This window comes from Amphiura filiformis, chromosome 7 (assembly GCF_039555335.1).
Source record: "Amphiura filiformis chromosome 7, Afil_fr2py, whole genome shotgun sequence".
NCBI classification, from domain to species: domain Eukaryota; kingdom Metazoa; phylum Echinodermata; class Ophiuroidea; order Amphilepidida; family Amphiuridae; genus Amphiura; species Amphiura filiformis.
The window spans coordinates 35,516,833-35,540,300 of NC_092634.1; the positions used below are offsets into that span (position 1 = coordinate 35,516,833).

At 37.0% G+C, this 23,468-nt stretch overlaps 2 protein-coding genes across 5 annotated transcripts in view; one reads left to right on the plus strand and one right to left on the minus strand.

The window, feature by feature from the left end:
• Positions 1-5,971: 5,971 nt before the first annotated feature.
• Positions 5,972-7,273, minus strand: LOC140156349 (uncharacterized). Its single transcript, XM_072179319.1, has 2 exons — positions 7,028-7,273; positions 5,972-6,905 (listed from the first exon to the last, which is right to left on the minus strand). The coding sequence occupies exons 1-2, from the start codon at positions 7,190-7,192 to the stop codon at positions 6,537-6,539; spliced, it is 534 nt and encodes a 177-aa protein (XP_072035420.1). The 5' UTR covers positions 7,193-7,273; the 3' UTR covers positions 5,972-6,536.
• A 9,981-nt stretch (positions 7,274-17,254) lies between these two features.
• LOC140157107 (uncharacterized) overlaps positions 17,255-23,468 on the plus strand; it is a 262,345-nt gene continuing 256,131 nt past the window's right edge. For 2 of the 4 annotated variants that reach the window (XM_072180178.1, XM_072180180.1), the window contains exons 1-4: positions 17,255-17,526; positions 19,651-19,835; positions 21,710-21,868; positions 22,763-22,900. In XM_072180178.1, the coding sequence (XP_072036279.1) occupies positions 19,662-19,835; positions 21,710-21,868; positions 22,763-22,900 (471 nt within the window). In that variant the 5' untranslated portion in view covers positions 17,255-17,526; positions 19,651-19,661. The remainder of the gene's footprint in view (positions 17,527-19,650; positions 19,836-21,709; positions 21,869-22,762; positions 22,901-23,468) is intronic. The other 2 variants (XM_072180177.1, XM_072180179.1) reach the window with 1 other exon arrangement.

Below are 23,468 nucleotides of genomic sequence, written 5' to 3' on the forward strand. Positions count from 1 at the left end.
ATGACACTGGATCAATCGACATGAGCATTCTTATGCAATACTGTTAGAAAGGAATACCTGAATAATTTTTTATTGGCTAATTCTTCCTTTTTGGAAGATTTTCGTATGAGAAAACCCAATGCCAAACAAAGCAAACAAACCCAATGATTATTAGCCTACTTCATTATTGGAATTATTTGAATTTTAATCCCTCAAGGCCTACAAGTGATATTCAAATGTAGGCCCTATATGCCACTGTCGACTTCCCATCTTTTGAAAAATGCCCATACATATTTCATGCCCACTTGGGTGAATTTCCTTTTGCCTCTGGGTGTAACAACTAGGTGAACCTATTTAACATTCGGACAGTTTACAATATTTAGAACATACAAAGAGTTCGAGCAAATATATTAAAACCAGTTTAAAGGGAAAAAACAATATATTGCACAGCGTAGGCCTAAGCCTAAAATGACACGATTGATCAAGATGCAATCAACTGTGAAATATACATTATAAAACACGCAAAATAGCAAGCAATGCACACAGTACATCATGGTACATATTGCACAACATAAATGCAACAGTAATTTCGAGATCAAAAAAGGCAAGCAGCCATGCAATATGCATTATGCAATATTTTAGTTTGTCTGCATTTAATAGATACAATATAAAACCACAACTTTGTCTTACCAACTTGCGGTGATGATTTCTGTTCTTTGTTTGATAGGTAGAAATAAGAGCATAATTTACCATAACATGATAATAAGCATGAATTCTGGACTTAATTTGATAGATCCAACTAAGCAACTATTTATCTTCCATTTGTTGTGTAATAATCACTCTACTACATTTAGCCATTAACTATATGTAATATGTTACTATGAATTTTATTGCTGTCTCTAAGTGAATAGCCAAGTCTATATATAATAGCCCTCTTTGATAGATACCATTAAGAAAGACCTGTAATACTATAAAATTGTTTAACTTAATGATTATGAAGAGATCTAGCCTTCGAAAATATTTGCCTTAAATTTGTTAAATTTCCCAAAAGGTAAACATAATTCATCTTTTTTGTTTTATTTATCTGACCCACGTCAATAATATACATTAATAATAATAAAAAAACATTTATGAAGCGCTAAAACAGAAGTCGCTAAGCGCTTTACAAGGCATGCCCTAAATACAAAAGTATACAACAAATTACAAGTACATCAAACTTGATATAGCGATTTACAAAGCATAGGCCTTAACTTACAAAATTACATATCAAAATAACATCAAACTACAGAAAACATGATAAGCACACCCAAACTATATAAAGCAGGTAATATTGAAACAAAATTATAGCAATATCATCATAAAATCAATGTACATAAACATATCTCTAGAGTTAAAAAGAAAACCACCGGGTTTTTCGATAAAAGCAGAAGAAACATCCGTGGACCCGTCACAAAGAAGCCACATTGCACGCTTATTATTAAAATGACGATGCGATAAAGAAGTAAGGGGAGAGGTTACTAGTACTTCACCCTTTATGGATACACAGATCCAAAAATACACAAATGGCAGGCATCAAAAGGCAAGGCATCAATATTTGCACACACTAACGTCTGATTTGAGAAATATTTCAATCCCATTTGATTTCTGCCATAACGCTTGTCGCTATTTGTCCAACTAGCCAACGTCAAGTTGTCCGATGTGGAATGACCCTTGTTTGTACAAATATATCAAAATAATTCATGCAATAACATATTTGGTTAGCTGCTACCGAGATAAAACCCGCTAATTTCAATTGCTTGCTTCCGGATCAGTGGAGCGCTTAATGTATGGAATTTTATTAATTGAATGATCCATTGATGACACCAAGATTATTCTTCCATTCCCTCCAACTGTATCCTTACTATGCTTCCGGACTTGTTTAACCTGGATAGATTGTCAAAGAATTGTATAAGCTCTTTCCACTGATACCAAATATTAAAGTGTTGACCTTTCCATCAAGCTATGAAGTGATCTTCCTCTATTCCTCACTGCCTACCCATACATAGACATGTTAGAATTCAGGTTCCAAAATTGCTGATGCTATTTTTACTCGCACGAAGCATATAATTCTCCCCATATAGAAGTTCCCGTTCTTTATTCTATCATCCTATCCCGCGTCTCGTAGAATCCATACGACCTGCAATAATTAAAAGACGGAAGAAAAGGGAAGCAAATTCTGTCTGCAACTTAAAGCCTACACTAAATACTTTATGTCATATACATGTATGTATATTATGAGCCTCATATATATTCTACACTCCAACTCCTTTATTAATTTATATCACTTTCACTTTCAGACAACCTTTTTAAAGGTTAAAACCTGCCAAAACTGTGATGAAATCAAATTCTAGTTGATGCCGACCATGGCTTCCACAATTAAAAATGATTGCGTTAAAATGTTTGAAATTGACAACAAAATTCGCTCAAATGGCCATTAGGCCTATATCCTCAGAGAGATTTTCCAATTCCGAACAGAAATTTTGAAGATTTAACCTCACCAGTATGTGATTCATAAATATTCATACGTATAACTGTGACAACCCATGATAACTACTAAACCAGTCATAATATGACACAAATCTTATCAAAATTAGTTTATGCCGAAACAACAGCAAATCACTTTCCAAAATGTAAAAAATCCCTGCTTGAGTTGAATTTTCATTTATGAAAACCTATATACCATTGGCCGCCAATCGCGTCAAACGCACAAAATGAAAATGGCTTTTTCTTTCACGACAATATTCAAGTTATTATTATTACTATTATTTTTATTTTGTTTGTTGTTACGATTTATCCTTTCGTCAAAATGGAACACGGAAAACTATCCAATTTGAGCATTACGTGTCCAGTGCCTAGATGCTTGCGTTAAAAAATTTGAAATTGACAACACTTTCCTCATATGGCCATTTTATACCAAGAAAGATTTTTCCAATTCAGAACAAAAAAAAAAAATTGAACCGAATTTTACTAATAAATGTCACTAATCTATTTAACCAGAACAGAAACAAGTTTCCTTCGTCCCGGTTTATGATGTGTTATAGAAATGGCCACCCGCATGATTCATCTATCTTTATTAGTCAATTCATTTTAAGTCGCTGGTAACCAATATTTCAAAAAGGGGTTTAGCTTTGAATTGATGTGATGGGATTCAATTTTATTTAATATCTATGCTGACCAACACCTCGTTCTACGGTTTCACGATTTAAATTACTATAGGCCTATGGCCCGAGATTGCCGAGAAGGCATTGAGGCAAACAGCATGCATGTGAAATGTTGCAAAGGTTAATGATCGAGGATGAAGAAAAGACAGATTAACTTTATCATGTTTGTCTCCCTATGCATGAGTGCGTATATTTATGGCCTTTACAATATTTTCTTATGTTCTTGGTTAGGTATAGGGTATTATTAACACCCACAAAAATAGTTATATTACATGAAATCCTAGCACAAATAAATCGTATTCATTCAATTGTGCTCTCTTTAAAGCAAGTAGAAATAGCTTGTCAACTTTCAACATGGGAACACATTATGAAGTATCAATAATTAGTAAAAAGATGTAGCTCAGCGGCCGGCCAACAAAAAGAAATTGTCTATAGTAGGCCCTCTACGAGAAACAAGATTTTCTCTCTGAATTGGCCGAATTTTTACGTGTAAGAAAATCAATCGCATTATTGTGTTCACTCTAGCGTAAGTTTGGGTCCTATTTGACTCATTGGAACGTTCGAAAGGACCCCCGCGATTGTCACGTCCACTCTGAATGATAAACTGACGAAGAATGAGCCCTTAGCGCCAACCTTGCGCCGAGGCCTGGCCGCGAAACTATCACGTGACTTAACTACGGAAGGCAATTTCAGTCGCGAGATAATATTATGTTTCATTAGACGAGCTAATTAAACTGCATTCTATGGTTATACCCGCATGCGATGGTTTCTTCTCCTTCTTCTCTTCCTCCATCAAACACAACATTCTGTCAAGGCTAGCGCTAAAACTACAAGGGCCACAGGGCCCATATGTGGTACACTTATGGGCCCTACCCCGTAGATTTATCCTTTGCCCATCTTGGCCCCAGAGGTCAAAGGCCCAAATGTAAAAATACAAAGCATGCCGTTTCTCATCAAATGAAGCAGCCTCAGGGGCCTGAGTTGGTACACTGATAGCCCCAGGGGTACTCTATATATACAAGTATACATGAACCCCATATGTCATATATTATGGGCCCCAGGGCCCCAAATGTTAAAACAAGGGGTAACAGATTGACAAAGCTAGCGCTAAAACTACAAGGGCCCCAGGGCCCATATGTAGTACACTTATGGGCCCTACCCCATAGATTTATCCTTTGCACATATCGAATTAATTAACCGTTATCTATGAAGATAGCAGCGGTATAACGGTTCAACGCTCCATTTCAAAACACAGAATCGAAATTAAGTCTTAAGTATTAAAAATAACTTTCAGGTTTAAGAAAACACGGCAAATAATTGAATAAATGAAATTCGTCGAGGTACTTGTGTTTTGCTCATCAGATATATAATTTGTGAATGCTTTTATTGCAAAAATGACAACGTTATCTACTGAAGATAGCACCGCTATAACTAAGCGCTCCATTTTATATTTCAAAACTCCTCAAGATCGCAACTCTAATATTTGTTCAAACAATTATTATTTAAATAGATATTATTCCATGTAACTGCAAATTCAACATGTCTTTAATACAAAGTAGATTTATACATAAACAAATTAGACCTACATGTTCTTTAAAACAAATACAATTAAATAATCCAGTAGATGTTATTCCATTTTATTGCAAATTCAACGCTATAGTTTTAATACAAAACAACTTTATATATACATATACTAGGTCTATATGGTATTTATATCAAATGACAATTAAAATAATTCAATGTATCAATAGAAAAGTTCAGAAATAGGCCACAAATTGTCTTCAAAACTAAATGTTGTCAGGTTGGCAAACTTGAATGACGGAGGAGACAAGCGGATGGCTGGAGGAGAACAACAAGCTTCTCTGCAACGACTTGAAGGCGGCGAAGGAACAGTCGGTATCTTCAGATGAGACGAAGACGGTGATTCAGAACACGTTGACCATGGACAGGTGTCAGGCGAAGGTGGCTCCACAGACGATGGACGAGACGATGACGTAGAACTGGATGGCGAGAATTCCTCATACGATGGAGATCTTCGAAGGAATCTGGATCCATCACTCTTCTTCACTTTTTGACCGCGTTTATATCGAGCGCGTAGATTCTGGAACCATATCTGTAAAATAAGATAAAGAAAAATATAATGTTAGGTCATATAGAACAAAATTATTTTAATATAAGAATGCGTGATTTTTAATTATTAATCATTACAAATTAATAATTATGATTACTTATATTTACCTGAATTCTGGATTCCGTTAAACCAATAGCATCAGCTAGCTCTTCTCTTGACCTATAACCAGGATACTGGTTACCAGCAAATATGGCTTCCATACTTTGCAGCTGGTGAGAAGTATAGTTAATACGACTGCGACGACGATTTGATTTTGGCACTGCTTTTGACATTATTTCAATACGATATTGGTAAGAAAATATGTATACGGAATGAAATCATAAGTTCAAATGATAATTCTTTCTTGATATCATTGCTTCTTATATTGCGAGAGAATCGGAACAACCATTTATATCTAAAACAATAGACACTAGAACCATTCAAACAATCAGTTATAAAAGTACCGTTAAAGTGCTGGTTGTTTTGATTGAGTACTTCCGGGATGATCACACGTTTACCGCCTCTACATAGACTCTCTCTCCAAAATATAACACCGGAAATACAGTGATTCTTTTTCTCTTGATTCACTTTGCACTTCTTACCGTTAAAATACTGGTTGTATACTTCCGGGATGATCAAACGTTTACCACCTCTACGCAGATTCTCTATCCAAATATGTAACACTAGTTTTTTAAAATTAAAACAAATAGTTTCGCGAGGTTTTGCCAGATGAAACTTTTAAGTGTACAAAGATCTAAGTTAAACATTAATTTTCAATCAGTTTTGTAAAGCATAATCAAAATTAAGTCATAAGTATTAAAGAAAATACCTTTTCGAGTAAATGATGTTCGTCGAGGTGCTTGTGTTTTGCTTATTAGATCTATAATTTGTGAATGCTTTTATTGCAAATAATGGCAGCGTTATCTACTGAAGATAGCACCGCTATAATGGTTCAACACTCCATTTTATATTTACTCCACACAATAGCAACTCTTAAATATTTGTTCAAACAATTATAAAAATAGATATTATTCCATGTAACTGCAAATTCAACTTCTTTAATACCAAGTACATTTTTACATAAAAATATTGGGCTTACATGTTCTTAAAAATAAATGCAATTAAATAATCCAGTAGATGTTATTCCATTTTATAGCAAATTCAACATTGTGTTTTTCATACAAGGCAACTTCATAATACATCTATATTTTATTTATATCAAATGACAATTAAAATAATCTAATGTTTCAATAGAAAAGTTCAGAAATAGGCCACAAATTGTCTTCAAAACTAAATGTTGTCAGGTTGTCAAACTTGAATGACGGAGGAGACAAGCGGATGGTTGGAGGAGAACAACAAGCTTCTCTGCAACGACTTGAAGGCGGCGAAGGAACAGTCGGTATCTTCAGATGAGACGAAGACGGTGATTCAGAACACGTTGACCATGGACAGGTGTCAGGCGAAGGTGGCTCCACAGACGATGGACGAGACGATGACGTAGAACTGGACGGCGAGAATTCTTCATACGATGGAGATCTTCGAAGGAGTCTGGATCCATCACTCTTCTTCACTTTTTGGCCGCGTTTATGTCGAGCGCGTCGATTCTGGAACCATATCTGTGAAATAAGAAAAAGAAAGAAATAATGTTAGGTCATATTGAACAAAATTATTTTAATATGGTAATGCGTGTTTTTTAATTATTAATCCTAACAAATTAATAATTATTACTTATATTTACCTGAATTCTGGATTCCGTTAAACCAATAGCATCAGCTAGCGCTTCTCTTGACCTATAATCAGGGTACTGGTTACCAGCAAATATGACTTCCATACTTTCCAGCTGGTGAGAAGTATAGTTTATACGACTGCGACGACGATTTAATTTTGGCACTGCTTTTGACATTATTCAAGTCAGCAAAATACGATATTGGTAAGAAAATGTGTATACGGAATGAAATCACAAGTTCAAATGATAATTCTTTCTTGACATCCTTGCTTCTTATATTGCAAGAGAATCGGAACTCCCGTTTATATCTAAAGCAATAAACACTAGAGCCAATCAAACAATCGGTTATAAAAGTACCGTTAAAGTGCTGGTTGTTTTGATTGAGTACTTCCGGGATGATCACAGTTTACCGCTTCTACGCAGACTCTCTATCCAAAATATAGCACCGGAAATGCAGTGACTCTTTTTCTCTTGAGTCATTTTGTACTTTATACCGTTAAGGGATCTAAAATGAGCGTTTATTGCGTTTCGACGGTATTTTTTGTGGGACATGAGAGCACCTCAGACCTATCGAATTGCATTCTGAATACGAAGCATGTCTTTCTGATATCAAATAATTTTCATTTTTGAAAATCACAATATAATACAAATTTTATGACAAATTATAAAAATTGATATTTTTCGAATTTTTGATATATAACAGTCCTCGAAGTAAATTACATAAACCTAATGATATATTCTTAAAGTGTATGTAGCAGGGAGGAAAAGCCGACGGTCAATTGAAATTTTGACCTTTCATATTGAAGATATAGATTTTTTCCCCAAAAGACCTAATTTTTTTGGTGTTTTGGGAAAAAATCCATATCTTCAATACGAAAAAGGTCAAAATGTTCAATTGATCGTCGGCTTTTCATCCCACCTACATACACTTTAAGTATAAATCATCAGATTTATAAAGTTTACTTCAAGTACTGTTAAATATCAAAATATCAATTTTAATGATTTGCCATAAAATGTGTATTACATTGCGAATTTCAAAAATCAAAATTATTTTATATCAGAAGGACATTCTTCGTATTCAGAATGCAATTCGATATGTCTGATGTGCTCTAATGTCCCAAAATAAATACTGTCCAAACGTTCATACCCCAGCCCTTAAAGTGCTGGTTGTTTTGATTGAGTAAAATTTCAATACTTCCGGGATGATAAAAAATAACTTTCAGGTTTCAGAAAACGGGAACTGCTCTATAACCCGACGCTTCTAAAATCCGAAGGTTCTTTTGTCCGAAGGTTCGCTAGTCCGAACATGTGTTAATAGCATTCGCTAGTCTGAATTTTAAAAGGGGTTCTCTAGTCCGAAAAAGAATTAAAAAGAGGTTCTTTATTACGACGGTTCTTTATTTCGAAGGTTCTATAGTCCGAATTTTAAAAAAGGTTCCGTAACCCGAATATTAAAAGAGGCTCTCTAATCCGAATTTTCAAAACGGTTTTTAGTCCGAATATAAAAATAGGCTCTATAGTCCGAATTTAAAACAGGGTTCTATTGTCCGAATATGGAGATAGGCTCTATAGTCCGAATTAAAAAAATGTTCTATAGTCCGAAATTGCAAAACGGTTCTATAGTCCGAAACGGATACCGTGTTCTTTAGTCCGAATCGGTAAACAGGTTCTATAGTCCGAATTTTATTTTCATCATTTATTTCAGTGTCAAATCATTATTATTGTTAAATACAAATCCGCTGAAGTTCAACATGGTTGCTTTTTCTGGATATTTTCCGTAACATACATTGACGTTTATCTTTATTCTGGTGGTATTTTCTTCATTTTTATCTGTTGTTCATTCCATTATAATATTATATATTAGTAAGATACTAAAATATTCTACCGTGTATTCGAGTTCTAATTTTAATAGCACCCTGCAATCCCAGGGCCAGTCGCCACCACTGCCAATTGCATGCATGTTACCCGCTCGCATCCCTGATAGAAGCCAGCCAGGATATTTCCCCCCCCCCCCATCGCATGATAAAACCATACTTTAACTATTCTGTAAACTAATTTGTTTCAATGACTTAAGGGATCTGGAATGAGCGTTTTGAGCGTTTCGACAGTATTTATTGTGGGACATGAAAGCACATCAGACATATCGAATTGCATTCTGAATACGCAGAATGTCTTTCTGATGTCAAATAATTTTCATTTTTTGATATTCACGATATAATACAAATTTTATGACAAATTATTAAAATTTGATATTTTCACATTTTTGATATAGGCCTATAACAGTCCTCGAAGTAAATTTTATAAATCTAATGATATATTCGCAAAGTGTATGTAGCTGGGAGGAAAAGCCGACGATCAATTGAAAATTTTGACCTTTCATATTGAAGATATGGATTTTTTCCCAAAAAGACCTATTTTTTGTTGGTGTTTTGGGGAAAAAATCCATATCTTCAAAACGAAAGGTCAAAATTTTCAATTGATCGTCGGCTTTTCATCTCACCTACATACACTTTAAGTATAAATCATCAGATTTATAAAGTTTACTTCGAGTACTGTTAAATATAAAAAATATCAATTTTTAATCATTTGCCATCAAATGTGTATTACATTGCGAATTTCAAAAAATCAAAATTATTTGATATCAGAAGGACATTCTTCGTATTCAAAATGCAATTCGATATGTCTGATGTGCTTGAATGTCCCACAATAAATACTGTCCAAACGTTCATACCCCATCCCTTAAGCCACAGCATTTACATGCATCGCGGGATGGAGCTATTAAATTAGAACTCGAATACACCGTACAATATCTAGTATCTTACTAGTATAATATTATAACGGAATGAACAACAGAAAAAAAATTACCACCAGAATAAAGATAAACGTCAATGTATGCTTCGTAAGAAGCAACCATGTTGAACTTCAGCGGATTTGTATTTAACAATTGATGATTGAAACAAATGATGAAAAAAAAATCAGAAAAGAAAAATATATAAACATTCAACATTTTTGTTGGTGATACATGTGTCCAGGACCTGCCATGTACCGTAATTTACAGATTGTAAAACGGCAGTGCGCCATCTCTTGAATGAATTGTGAGTTTTAACAAATGAACTATGCTTCAATAACATGCTAAGTGATAATTTTGTTTGATGCATGACTTTTGCACTATTCCTTTTAAAATCCTTTCAAAACATATTCTGCTGAGGATGGTGTAGAGTAAATAGCCTAATTCGTATGATATCTACTGCTGTCTGCTGATGAGGGTGTAGATGAAATACTTGGTCTGTACGGACTGCGTAGAGATACATACTTGATTTGCAGCTGCTGACGAGGGCGGATCGGACATACTTGGTCTGTGATCTACTACTGATATGAGGGTGTAGGCCTTTAGATGACATACTTGGTATCATACTGCTAATGAGGGTAAAGATGACATACTTGGTATACTATCTACTGTTAATTGGGTGTAGATGACATGATACTTGGTATGCTATCTACTGCTAATGAGGGTAAAGATGACATACTTGGTATACTATCTACTGTTAATTGGGTGTAGATGACATGATACTTGGTATGCTATCTACTGCTAATGAGGGTAAAGATGACATACTTGGTATACTATCTACTGTTAATTGGGTGTAGATGACATGATACTTGGTATGCTATCTACTGCTAATGAGGGTAAAGATGACATACTTGGTATACTATCTACTGTTAATTGGGTGTAGATGACATACCGCTTGGTATGGTATCTACTGAAGATGGGATGTGGATGACATACTTGGTATACCCTATACTGCTGATGGTGTAGATGACATACCTGGTATGTTATCTATTATATTATCTACTGCTGATAAAGGTCTTGATGCCATACTTTGCATGCTATCTGCTGCTGCTGAGGGTGTAGATAACATACTTGGTATGCTATCTGCTGCTGCTGAGGGTGTAGATAACATACTTTGCATGCTATCTGCTGCTGCTGAGGGTGTGGATAACATACTTGGTATGCTATCTACTGCTGATATGTGGGTGGATGATATACCTGAAATGATATCTAGGCCTACTTATGAAGTCTGATGGTTTCAGACGCAACGTAGCAAGTTGCAAAAAATGCAAGTTCCAGTATTTTATTAATATTCAAAACCTTGTGATATCTACTTATGATGAGCGTGTGGAATGACATACTTGGTATGCTATCTAGTACTGATTGGGTGTAGATGGCATACTTCAATATGCTATCTACTGCTGATGGGGTGTGGATGACATACTGGATATATCCTATCCTGCTGATGGGGGTGATAGATGATATACTTGTTATGCTATCTGCTGCTGATGAGGGTGAAGATGACGTACTTGTTATGCTATCTATATACTATACTGTTTGGGTGCAGATGGCATACTCAATATGCTATCTACTGCTGATGGGGTGTGGATGACATACTTAACTTGATATACCATCTACTACTGATGGGGGTGATGAAATACATGGTATGCTATCTACTGCTGATGAAGGTCTTGATGCCATACTTGGCATGATATCTGCTGCTGATGAGAGTGTAGATGACATATATGGTATCTACTGCTGATGTGGAGGTGGATGACATACCTGGAATGATATCTACTTCTGATGAGCGTGTGGATGACATTATGCTATCCACTGCTGATGGGGTGTGGGTGACATACTTGGTATGCTATCTACTGCGGATGAAGATGTGTATGTCGTACTTGGCATACTATCTATTGCTGATGGGGTGTAGATGACATACTATAGACGAATCCAAATACACGCATTCCTACACCTGACTAGCAGCCTTTAGTTGGGTCCCCGTCGGCTACAATGCATCCAAAATGTGAAATGATTCGGCCTTGGCGGAAATTTTAAACTGCATTCCATCACCCGTTTTACACCTTCCGTGAAAACACAGGTAGACAAACGAAGTTTACAACACAATACAGTTCAACAGTTGTGCAAATAAAAGCCGCTTTACACCTAGAGAAGGTCGAGGAGGTTAATAGAATAATACAATAGAGATAATTCCGCAGGTAATCCCGTCGTATCTATTCATAGATGTACAAATGGATGAACAAAAGGACTATGTATGAATAGATGCGACAGGATTACCTCTATTGTATATTATTATTCTATTAACCCTCCTCGTCTTTGCATCTTCTCTAGGTGTTAGGCGGCTTTTATTTGCACAATCGGGTGCTCAAAACCCCAGGTTGGTGCTAGCGGGAAACCAAAGATGGCCGACCAAATCCTGACCATGACTTGGCTCGTTGGATTCGTCTATATAGGTAATGCTATATACTGCTGTTGGGGTGTGGATGGCATACCTGGTATGATATCTACTGCTGATGAGGGTGTAGATGACATACTTGGTATGTTTTAAAAATGCGATTGATGGAGTTTTTGTTACGTACTGGTGTGCTATCTACTGCTGATGGGGTGTAGAACTGTAGTTGAATACTTGGTATGTTCTCTACTGCTGATGAGGTTGCAGGTGCATACCTAGTATACTGTCTACTGCTGATCAAGGTGTATATGTCATACGTGGTATGCTATCTATGCTGATGAAGGTTCAGCTGACCAGCTGTGGATGACACATGCTATATAAATAGGGATGTGAATGACATACTTGGTATAATTCTCTACTGCTGATAGGGGTGTAGATGACATACCTGTAATGCTATCTACTGCTGATGGGGTTATGGATGACATACCCGGTATGCTATCTACTGCTGATTGGGTGTATGGATGACATACTTGGTATGATATCTACTGCTGATGGGGGTATGGATGACATACGTGGTATGCTACAGGGTGTCCCAAAAAAAAAGAGGCCCCTCATTGCGCCCTCTTTTTCTACTATTTCTGAAAAGTTGATTAAATAACCAGTACCAGTTTTTCACTCTGTCTACGGATAGCTAACAGAGTGTTTGGGATGGCTCATGCTGGTAAGTGGCCTGCACGATCACCAGACCTCACACTACCTGATTTTTTTCCTTTGTGGCAAAATCCAAGATCTTCGCAAACGTATTATTGAATGCATTCGCAAGTATCCAGCGCACAAGGATGGTACGCAACGCAATTGATGCAATGAGGACCAGGGCTGAAACCGGTATTCGCCAAGGAGGCAACCAGGTAGAGGGCAGAGCAGCACAGTAAGCTCACTTCGGAAGAACCAAAGACAAACCAAACAGTCTTTAATTAGGGCTACCTTTTATCCTAAAAAGAGAAATGACTTATGTTGTGAATAAAAAAAAAAAGAAAGCAAGAAACAACAAAGTAAGAAAGTAAGAAGCATAATAAAACAAAAAGGCATAAATAACCAAGAAAAAATAAGTAATTGCAAGTAAAGCAAAAGAAGTCCCATTCGGCATCCATTTTACCCACAAATTAATGACACTATTAACAAATCCATTGCCCATAAACCCACCGGTAAAGCCCATTCCATAAATAAAGTTATTTTATAAAGTTATCATTGAGGAATGTTTGAAATTAATGCATGGTATGTGCACTCCTTTTCAATCTTTGTAGTAGCCAAACCTTCTCCGTGGACACAGTGAAAAACGGGTACATTTCTTTAAAAGAGCATATCTTCAAAAGTTGTGAGCCGATTGATATAATTGTTTTGGTTTATTAAAGCTAACGACTCAAGCGTTCTTTGCATACCAAAATATATTTGAGAAACTTTTCAGAAATAGGAGAAAAAGAGGGCGCAATGAGGGGCCTCTTTTTTTGGGACACCCTGTATCTACTGCTGATGGGGGTATGGATGACATACCCGATATGCTATCTACTGCTGATTGGGTGTATGGATGACATACTTGGTATGATATCTACTGCTGATGGGGGTATGGATGACATACGTGGTATGCTATCTACTGCTGATGGGGCTATGGATGACATACCCGATATGCTATCTACTGCTGATTGGGTGTATAGATGACATACTTGGTATGATATCTACTGCTGATGGGGGTATGGATGACATACGTGGTATGCTATCTACTGCTGATGGGGGTATGGATGACATACCCGATATGCTATCTACTGCTGATTGGGTGTATGGATGACATACTTGGTATACTATCTACTGCTGATGGGGGTATGGATGACATACCTGGTATACTATCTACTGCTGATGGGGTATGGATGACATACCTGGTATGCTATCTACTGCTGATGGGGTATGGATGACATACCTGGTATGATATCTACTGCTGATGGGGGTATGGATGACATACGTGGTATGCTATCTACTGCTGATGGGGGGTATGGATGACATACCCGATATGCTATTGCTGATTGGGTGTATGGATGACATATGATATATACTGCTGATGGGAGTATGGATGACATACGTGGTATGCTATCTACTGCTGATAGGGGTGTAGATGACATACCTGGTATGCTATCTACTGCTGATGGGAGTGTAGATGACATACCTGGTATGCTATCTATTGCTGATGGAATTTCAATTTAGTCTTGGTATGCTATGCTGATAAAGTTATTGATAAAACAATTAGTACGCTGTAACTAAATTCTGCTAATTGTCAGTTACCGGTACCGGTATATTTCAGTTACCGCTACCGGTACCGTTTGTATGAATTTAAAAACCAACTTTTCATTACTTTTGTAGACTACGCTATATAATGTTTATCATGTTTAGATATTCAGTAAATAGTCATTAAAAGGTTTACATTGGTCTCAATAAAAGTACAGTATATGTTGGTATCGAATGCAATATATCTCGGTAAAACTCAATGAGGGCTGGAACAATTCTGATTTTTGATCCTGCAGTTTATTTTCCGCGAAATCCCAAGTAAAATATCTACTTAGCCTATTAGGCAGGTCCATCCCAGAAAAACTACTGCTTTCCCCTACCAAAACCATACTTGGCACATGTATCTAAGTTGAAGGTAAAATGAAATAGTTCCATAACATTCTAAGACTGTAAACATGATTTTTTTTAGGGATTTTAGTAGTTTTAGTGGATATGTAGTATTTTGTCCGCCATCTTGGATTTAAGGAAAAAATGGAGGTGGCCCCTGGGTTATAGTATATATTTTGAAGTTTAATCCAAAGTATCATCATTCCAAGTATGGTTTTGGTAGGAAAACCAGTAAATTTTTCCTGGGATTATTATTATTAGGTATATTGGATTTTGAGCAGATAAGACACTTTGACAGGGAGCTTGTGGAACTAGCTAACAGAGGGAGTATGGTCATTGCAAAGACCAGCTGTGGAACATCTATCAATAATTGTGCACAAATTATTGCAAACCGGTGGTTATACACGTGTATAGTATGCACGATGAACAAGAGGAGTAGGCCTACGAAGAATTCTATTGCTTTCCTAGCTTTTGATAATATTTTAAAAATTAATTTACATGTTTTTCTTTGCAGTTATTCAAAGCAAAAATATTGTCAAATTGTAATTACTTTCTAGTACACCAGAACGAAATTACAACACATTTTCTATAGAGCAGTGTAATAAACATAAGCATGCATAACTCGCAAACGCAAAGCGGAATTAACTAAAATTTTGGGAATAAGCTTTTTTTCGTGGATATTTACTAAAAATGTCATAAAAAGAGGATACTAGGATCACGAAATACTCCTTTAAAGGCTGGCGGTGAAATATTTTCACACGCCGTTTGTATGTAATAAAGTGAGTGAGTCTACTTATAATTAATAAATTATTAACTTATAAATTTGTACTAAATCGAATAAATAAATTAATGAAGGATCTACTAGTTGCAAATTATCATCACAACTAATTAGCATAGCTTTATTACTTTATTGGTCTGGTGGTTGTCATGGTAACTGTGTACAATTTATTTTGGTCCGGTGGAGCTATTTACAGAATATCGATTTTTTATTAATATTACTAATAATGATTGAATAAAATTTCAGCTTGTTGCATCTGGATTGTGACCAGAATTATGTTAAAACTGCCCAAATTGAACTGAAAATATGATATTATAATTATTATTATAGAACTTAAAATTATATGATTTAAAACATAAAATTTCGTTCTGGTGCACCAGAACGAAATTACAACGCATTGTCTATGGAGCAGTGTAATACACATAATCATGCATAACTCGCAAACGCAAATTCGGAATCAACTGAAATTTTGGGAATAGGCTTTTTTCGTGGATATGTACTGAAAAATGTCATAAAAAGAGGATGCTAGGATCACGAAACACTCCTTTAACAATATTTATAGCGGAATCTGCAAACCGAGGTATTTATGGTTCAAGATTTTTAGGGGTGTTGCGGAGGAACTGAAATTACACCGTGCATCATCATAATAAATAAAAGCTATAATTTGTGATTTCCATCAAATTTTAATGTTGTTATTCTTTAACAAAACCCTTAAATAATTAGTAATAACTTTTCTTTCCATTTTAAGCCGAAATAACAAGGTGAAGTAATGAAATCCCACTGGCTATTTTTCTATCTGAATACGATGATGTTTGTTGACCTGACAAATACAACGAATTTGTTGATTCCATTTAGGGAAATGTAATAATGCTGGGGTATTGTCGCAACCAATATCAATAATAAAATCGTACCTCGTATTTCCCGTAAATTATGACTTTAACTTTGTTCTGATATTATTATACTTATGAAAATACCATCGATTTTAAAAATGATCTTACGATGACTTGATTAGCCGGTGGGCGTGGCAAGTTGGGTGTGGCAGTTGAGTCTGAAATATAAAATTGGTATCTAAATTTCGCCACTGTTTATTAAATTATTATTCTCTTTAAACTAAGTAAATTAGAAGTATTATCAGGAATCATAATAAGCAAAATCATGTTTGTCTTAGGTCATCGATGTTTAAATGACTGATTACAATAGGATATTTAAATACAACGGTAAAATTGGTTCTGCCTGATTGAATTGTATATAAACATCGAATTACTCATAACACCTGTTGTTGTAAAGAACCGCAATAATTAAAACATTCATACGCTGTAGTTAAATAGATCTAACATTGGAATAAAAAATAAAGATGAATTTCTGATTTTGAATTATTTTTTTCACACAGCATACAGAAGCAACATTATTTCATTTATTTTGATTGTAAAAGATGTTAAATACACGCAAAATATTAATGATTTATAAGTTATGCGTAGTGATATTGATACCAATTAATCATAGTGATTCGGCCGGGGATTGCCCTATGCCCGTTGTTACAGACGCTGCTTTGAATGAAGTGGTCGATATACCAGTGTGATTCAAAATGGACGGCCGCCGAAATGTGTGTTGTTGTTTTCGTTTGGGATTCCGGAAGTAGCACCTAATATATCACGGTTTACTTAAAACCTCGTGGATTGTTGCTGTCCAAATACATAGGGTGGTGAAGTGTGATTACAAAGACTGTTGTTATAATTTACTGGGAGCGAGAGCGCGCCCGGTAGTTGCTTGCGAATTATAAGCTTCCTTGGCCTCGAAATCGAATTTCTTCGAAGACGTGTAACTGTAAGCCGGTAAGATTTATTTTCATTCATTTTGCATTCACTTACGATGTATCTATAATTCATCAGTCCTCAATAGCCAGTCTGTTGTCCATTTTTAATTACATATCATTGATTCATTACGTTTGCCATCACTTAGGACAGTTGCTTACCCCGATAGATCATGACCCTGACCTTAATTTTACCAGATGAGTGAACCCATCAGCTGAACATGGGCTCATTATTTTACACTACTACAGTGCAGTATTTAATTATTCCTCCCAGCTTTTATTTAATGTGTACTTGCAGCTGTAAGTGTATTATACTTTTATAATAGTAAAAGCTGCAAAGAATAATAGCAGGTGTGCATTTAGGGGCTGTGCAATAATTATGAGCCCTGGCCAGGAGGGGGCAAGAAATTTTTGGCGAGCGAAAGGGGGCAAGCAATTTTTGGCGAGCGGGGAAAGCAATTTTGGCACACATTCATGGGGCGATTTTAAATACACCAGTGGCGGCGTCAGGAATTTTTTTTCGGGGGGGCTTTCAGGGGGCAAAGTGAATTTCAGGGGGGCAAAATCAACAAAGTTTGCATAAAATTACCGTAAAAAGTGGAAATTTTCGTAATTTTGGGTTTTTTCTGGGGGGCAAGAGTTCTGACTGGGGGCATTTGCCCCCATACCCCCGATGGCGCCGCCACTGAAATACACACTTTAAAAGGCTTCGGAAAACAGTACGGAAACGCTTTAATTTGCAAGTTTTCCTGCTCGCTGCGCTCGCGGGCATATATCTAGACCAAATAAGGTTTGCAAATTGGGATCCCAAAAATTTGGCATGTGCAAGGGGGGGGTTAGCAGGCCGAGAGAGGGAAACAATTTTGGCAGGCGAGAGGGGCAAGCGATTTTTGGCGGGCCGTTCGGAAATAATACCCCCTGGTAATTTTTGCACAGCAGTCCTGGGAATTTCGAACCCTATCATCAGATGGGTGTAATCATCAGATCATAAGGCCAAAAATAATAGTTTTGTCGCAATGTTTCCTGCGTGCATTTGATTTATGCTACATGTTTGCGCAAGCAAAATTGCAGAAGTTGAATTAAATTTTATATATTTTTTTTTACATTTTAACAAAATTTTGCCAAAAATCGGCTGTAAAATCAATGTTCAATTTCATGATTTCAATTTTGTTTCTGTTCGCACCGCTACTCTGAAATTGTAACGCTAGATGCAGTTGTAGTAACTACAAATTTAGAACGTTTGAGGACTAGTTCTCAAGTTGTAGAAGGTGCCATAGGGTGGCTAGAGTGTTAATTATTTTCATTCTAAATGTCGCAAAATATTCATATTGACAACTGTTTCACCTCTCCATATATTCATACATTGCTCACCTGTGTTTTCATATCATATTTTGTGGTGAAAAGTGATTACAAATGTGTAATTTGCAATCATTTTTGGAGCAACGATTTCTTCGAACCGACGGCTAAGTGTGTATGTGAATGCACATTAAACACATATACACAGCACCTGTTGGAACTGCGCTAGATGTTGCCTGTATTCCAGCTAAACATAGCCATTATATACCATTATACATGTATAGAATCAGTGGTGGCTCCCCAGGAAAAAAACCAAAAATTACAAAAAGTTCCGCTTTTTGTGGTAATTTTGAGCAAAATTTGTTGATTTTGCCTCCCTGAAATTCACTCTTCCCCCTAAAGCCCCCCCTGAAAATTTTCCTGGCATCGCCACTGTGTAGAATTGTATTTACATATATATTTTGATATTATAAAATACCAAAAATTCACTGATTTCAGCTGCCCCCCCCCTATGATTTGCACAAAAAACCTGGCTTAGACCCAAATTTTGGGCAAAGTTAATACAAATTTGACATTTTTTTTCCTCAAAAGTGTTCTATGGTTTGTGAATTTTTGGCAAAAAATTGGCAGGTCAATTTCAGAAATTCCATATACATTTTAATGACACTTTACTTTACTTTTTTGTCATCCCCATTTTCGATCATCCCTGGTTACGGCACTGCTATTGAGGGAACTGTAAGTGTAAAATGTGTCTACTTGGTAAAGAAATCAATTTTTGTTCTCTATTCAGCAGGTGTAAAATATGTCTGCATGGTATTACAGAGAAATCAATTTTTTTGTCTCTTTTCAGCAGGCAGAAAGATGGAGGACATCAACAAAAAGCTAAAAGAAAATGGCCTGAACCCTGTAATGGCCAAGGAAGATGAGAAATTACGTGTGCTCTTTCAGCTATACAGACGATCGGAGAGCAGCCTACAGACTGCCAAGCTAGATATGGAGAAACTACAGCAGGATCAGGCTCAGGAGATTAAAGAGGTACTGCCAGGGGTGACACCACGGAGGTGGGGGGGGTACTGACTACTGATGACAGGGGCGGCACCACGGGGAAGGGGGGTACTGTCAGGGGCGGCACCATGGGGGCAGTGAGGGGAGGTACTGTCAGGGCGGCACCACAGACCCCTGTAGATCGTGACCCCTGGGCCCCGGACAGTGACAGAAAGCTTGGCCAGCCAAGGTAGACCCCTGTGACAAGATATGGCCCCCGGTGGGGTCACTGAAGTTGAGTTACTGAGTGCATGATCGTTACTAAAATGGAATAGCAATGGAATTCAGGGAATTTGTTAACAAAGCATTTGTACTATAGGTAATTAGGTATACACAATCATTGATAGATACAAAGGCATACTTTTATGATTCTGTGACACCCTGTTATGTTGTTCCATTTAAATATGTTATGGAACAAAAATGTATGAATGTGTATTGAAGCCTTTATCTTTGAAATGTCAAGGGGCCAGTTTACTTTTGTACACAGAGTCTTTGGAATTGTAAAAATAGGGACACTTCAATTCAAAGTACCATTTTGTCCCTGTTCTGGGGTAAAAAAGGGGGTAAAATTTTATGAAATGTCCTTGTAATCAAAACTGCGAAAGGGTTTTTTTCAAACTTTTGGTAAATGGTCATGTGCGTCACCCTCTGCAGGGGGAGTGACCCCATCGGGATTTGGCCATGTGCGTGTCTGGCACCCGAGGGGTCACAGGTTCAAAACTGTGAGGAAAAAAGTTTTCTTGTTCTTCTTTATTTATTCCTTCCTTTTTTCCTATTTTACCCTGGGGGTTAGGGCTAAAGAGGTACAGTGCTGATGATGAGATACTTAAGGGGCACTTATTAATTTAACCCTAACCCCCAAAAATCTTACAAAATCTTATGATGAAAAAATCTGCGCATGCATGAATCCCAGGGTCTGCGATGACGCAATCACCCCAAGTGTTATATGCGGACGGAATTGCTGGCGGGCAGCAATAACCCGATGTAGCTACCGGTCCGTGATCGTGTGCTTGGCATGCGAGGGGTCAAAGGTTCGAATCCCGGGGGGGCCAAGAAAAAAATTCTTCTTCTCCGTGACTTTTTCGGAACTTCTTTGACTTCCGATCCCAAAAAGCAGGGTCCAGTGTTAGGGTTAACTAAGATGAATTTTTCCAGATTAGAGCCTACCCTAACCCTAACCCCCCAAAATCTTACAAAATCTTACGATGAAAAAATCTGCGCATGCATGAATCCCAGGGTCTGCGATGACGCAATCACCCCAAGTGTTATATGCGGACGGAATTGCTGGCGGGCAGCAATAACCCGATGTAGCTACCGGTCCGTGATCGTGTGCTTGGCATGCGAGGGTCAAAGGTTGAATCCCGGGGTGCCAAGTCAAAATTCTTCTTCTCCGTGACTTTTTCGGATCTTCTTTGACTTCCGATCCCAAAAAGCAGGGTCCAGTGTTAGGGTTAACTAAGATGAATTTTTCCAGATTAGAGCCTACCCTAACCCTAACCCCCCAAAATCTTACAAAATCTTACGATGAAAAAATCTGCGCATGCATGAATCCCAGGGTCTGCGATGGCGCTTAATCACCCCAAGTGTTATATGCGGACGGAATTGCTGGCGGGCAGCAATAACCCGATGTAGCTACCGGTCCGTGATCGTGTGCTTGGCATGCGAGGGGTCAAAGGTTTGAATCCCGGGGTGCCAAGTCAAAATTCTTCTTCTCCGTGACTTTTTCGGATCTTCTTTGACTTCCGATCCCAAAAAGCAGGGTCCAGTGTTAGGGTTAATAAGTTTTTATCTGAATTTTGCCACTAACTTTTCTTATATATAACCATGCATGCAATTTATAAAAATATTATAATTTTGTATTTCAGGTCGAGACGTACATGGAAAATATCAAAAAGTTATCGGACGAAAGAGAAGCACTGACACAGGGTATTGAAGATGAGAATGAGCAGTTGAAAGAAGAAGTGGAATCACTGAAAAAACAGCTGGCTGGGGATAACACAGAAATCACCCAAATGCTCATTGAGGTATGTGTTTGACATTTTTTCTGATGAGAAGTCAGACGTTGGTTGGTAAAGACAAAAAACATTGCATTGGGATTCATAAATTTGTATTCTCTGTAAGTGACACCCCTCTTTTTTCAAAGATAAAGTGACCAAAATGCTGAATTTCTGTGTAAGCATTGTCAGGAAGCTTATAAAACTGGCATGCCATATCATGATTGCAAAATTGCATGGATAAATCCTATTCTAACTTACATTTCCATCCAATTCATTGCCACAGTAGTACTTGAATTCTTGTATATATATGCTCTTACAGATCTGATTTTGTAGTATTTTTTGATAATGTGTGGTCCTTGTTGAAGCTCCGCTTTGTTTTCCAAACTGGAAGTTGTATTTCACAAGTTCTGGAAGTCGTATCTTCTAATAAACTCCCCCTTTTAGAAAATTTTACATCTTGTTGGGGTGTATAATTAGGGAATACAGTATTATAAATTTAGAGTTATTTGTATCAGCTTTGAATCTAAAAGAAATCACATTTAGTTTTTGTATCAAAGCACTTGCTTGTTCTGAATTGAAGATCACTTGGTTGGTTGTACCAAACTAAAGTATAAGGCCTAAAAAAATTGTTTGATTGGTGTAACATAAAAAAATAATTAGGGTAGGTCGGTCGGCATTTGTTTTAAACACACATTTTAAGCTGTAAATTGCATAAATTGGAACTTTTTAAAATTTTGTTTAAATTTTTTTGTAAAAATATAAGAAAAAAGTCTAGGGTCGGGCCTATTTAGGGTCGGTCGGATTCGCCAATCATACATTTTTTTAGGCCTAAGTATTATAGTCCTGATGACTGCCTCATTTGCTCATGTTTGATCACTTATCAAATGTCACTTTAAAAAGTTTATCTTTTCACATTTTCAGGAGGGACTGGATGATTTATCTGATGGTTCCCCAAGTGAAGCTGTAGCATACATGCTTGTAGAACGTACCAGGTTGTTGACTGAGTTAGAAGAAGCAAAGAACACAGGGAACCAAGTGATCGCTAACAACAATAACCAGGTATGCTGGTTCTTCGGCAGAATAGATTGAGAATCACAGTCACAAATCTAAGATTCAAAATGTGGCCCGAGGCTCAAATCCCATTGGCAGTGGCGTAGCCAGGATTTTTTCAGGAAAGGGAGGAGGGGACAAGGGACTTGTGTGTGTGTGTGTATGGGTAGGGTGATTTGAACCCCGGATTTGACAAGCGGGCAGTGTTCGATTTACCTGGATTAGCGTAGCAAAATGCTACTCACAATTTTGTAATTGCTACTCAAATCTGAAAGTGAGTAGCATTTTGGCTACACAAAAAATATACCAAAATCGATCACTGGCCACTGACCTGAACTGAAAATGGAACATTCAGGCCAAGTGTTTTTTTGAATAGTTGGTATATGGTTACAGTGTTAGATTTACCTGGATTAGCATTACTAAATGCTACTCACAATTTTGGAATTGCTACTCAAATCTGAAAGTGAGTAGCATTTTTTGCTACATAAAAAATATATGAAAATCGATCACTGCAAACGGGGTCCAAAATCTAAAAGATCATGGCACCCAGCATGCCACAAGGGGGAAACAGGGGAGG

Excerpts from the sequence above, each read along its gene's own strand:
- LOC140156349 (XM_072179319.1), bottom strand. The coding sequence starts at position 7,192 with ATGTCAAAAGCAGTGCCAAAATTAAATCGTCGTCGCAGTCGTATAAAC. Across the intron at positions 6,906-7,027 it reads TAACGGAATCCAGAATTCAG|ATATGGTTCCAGAATCGACG; the intron begins GTAAATATAAGT and ends CTTATTTCACAG.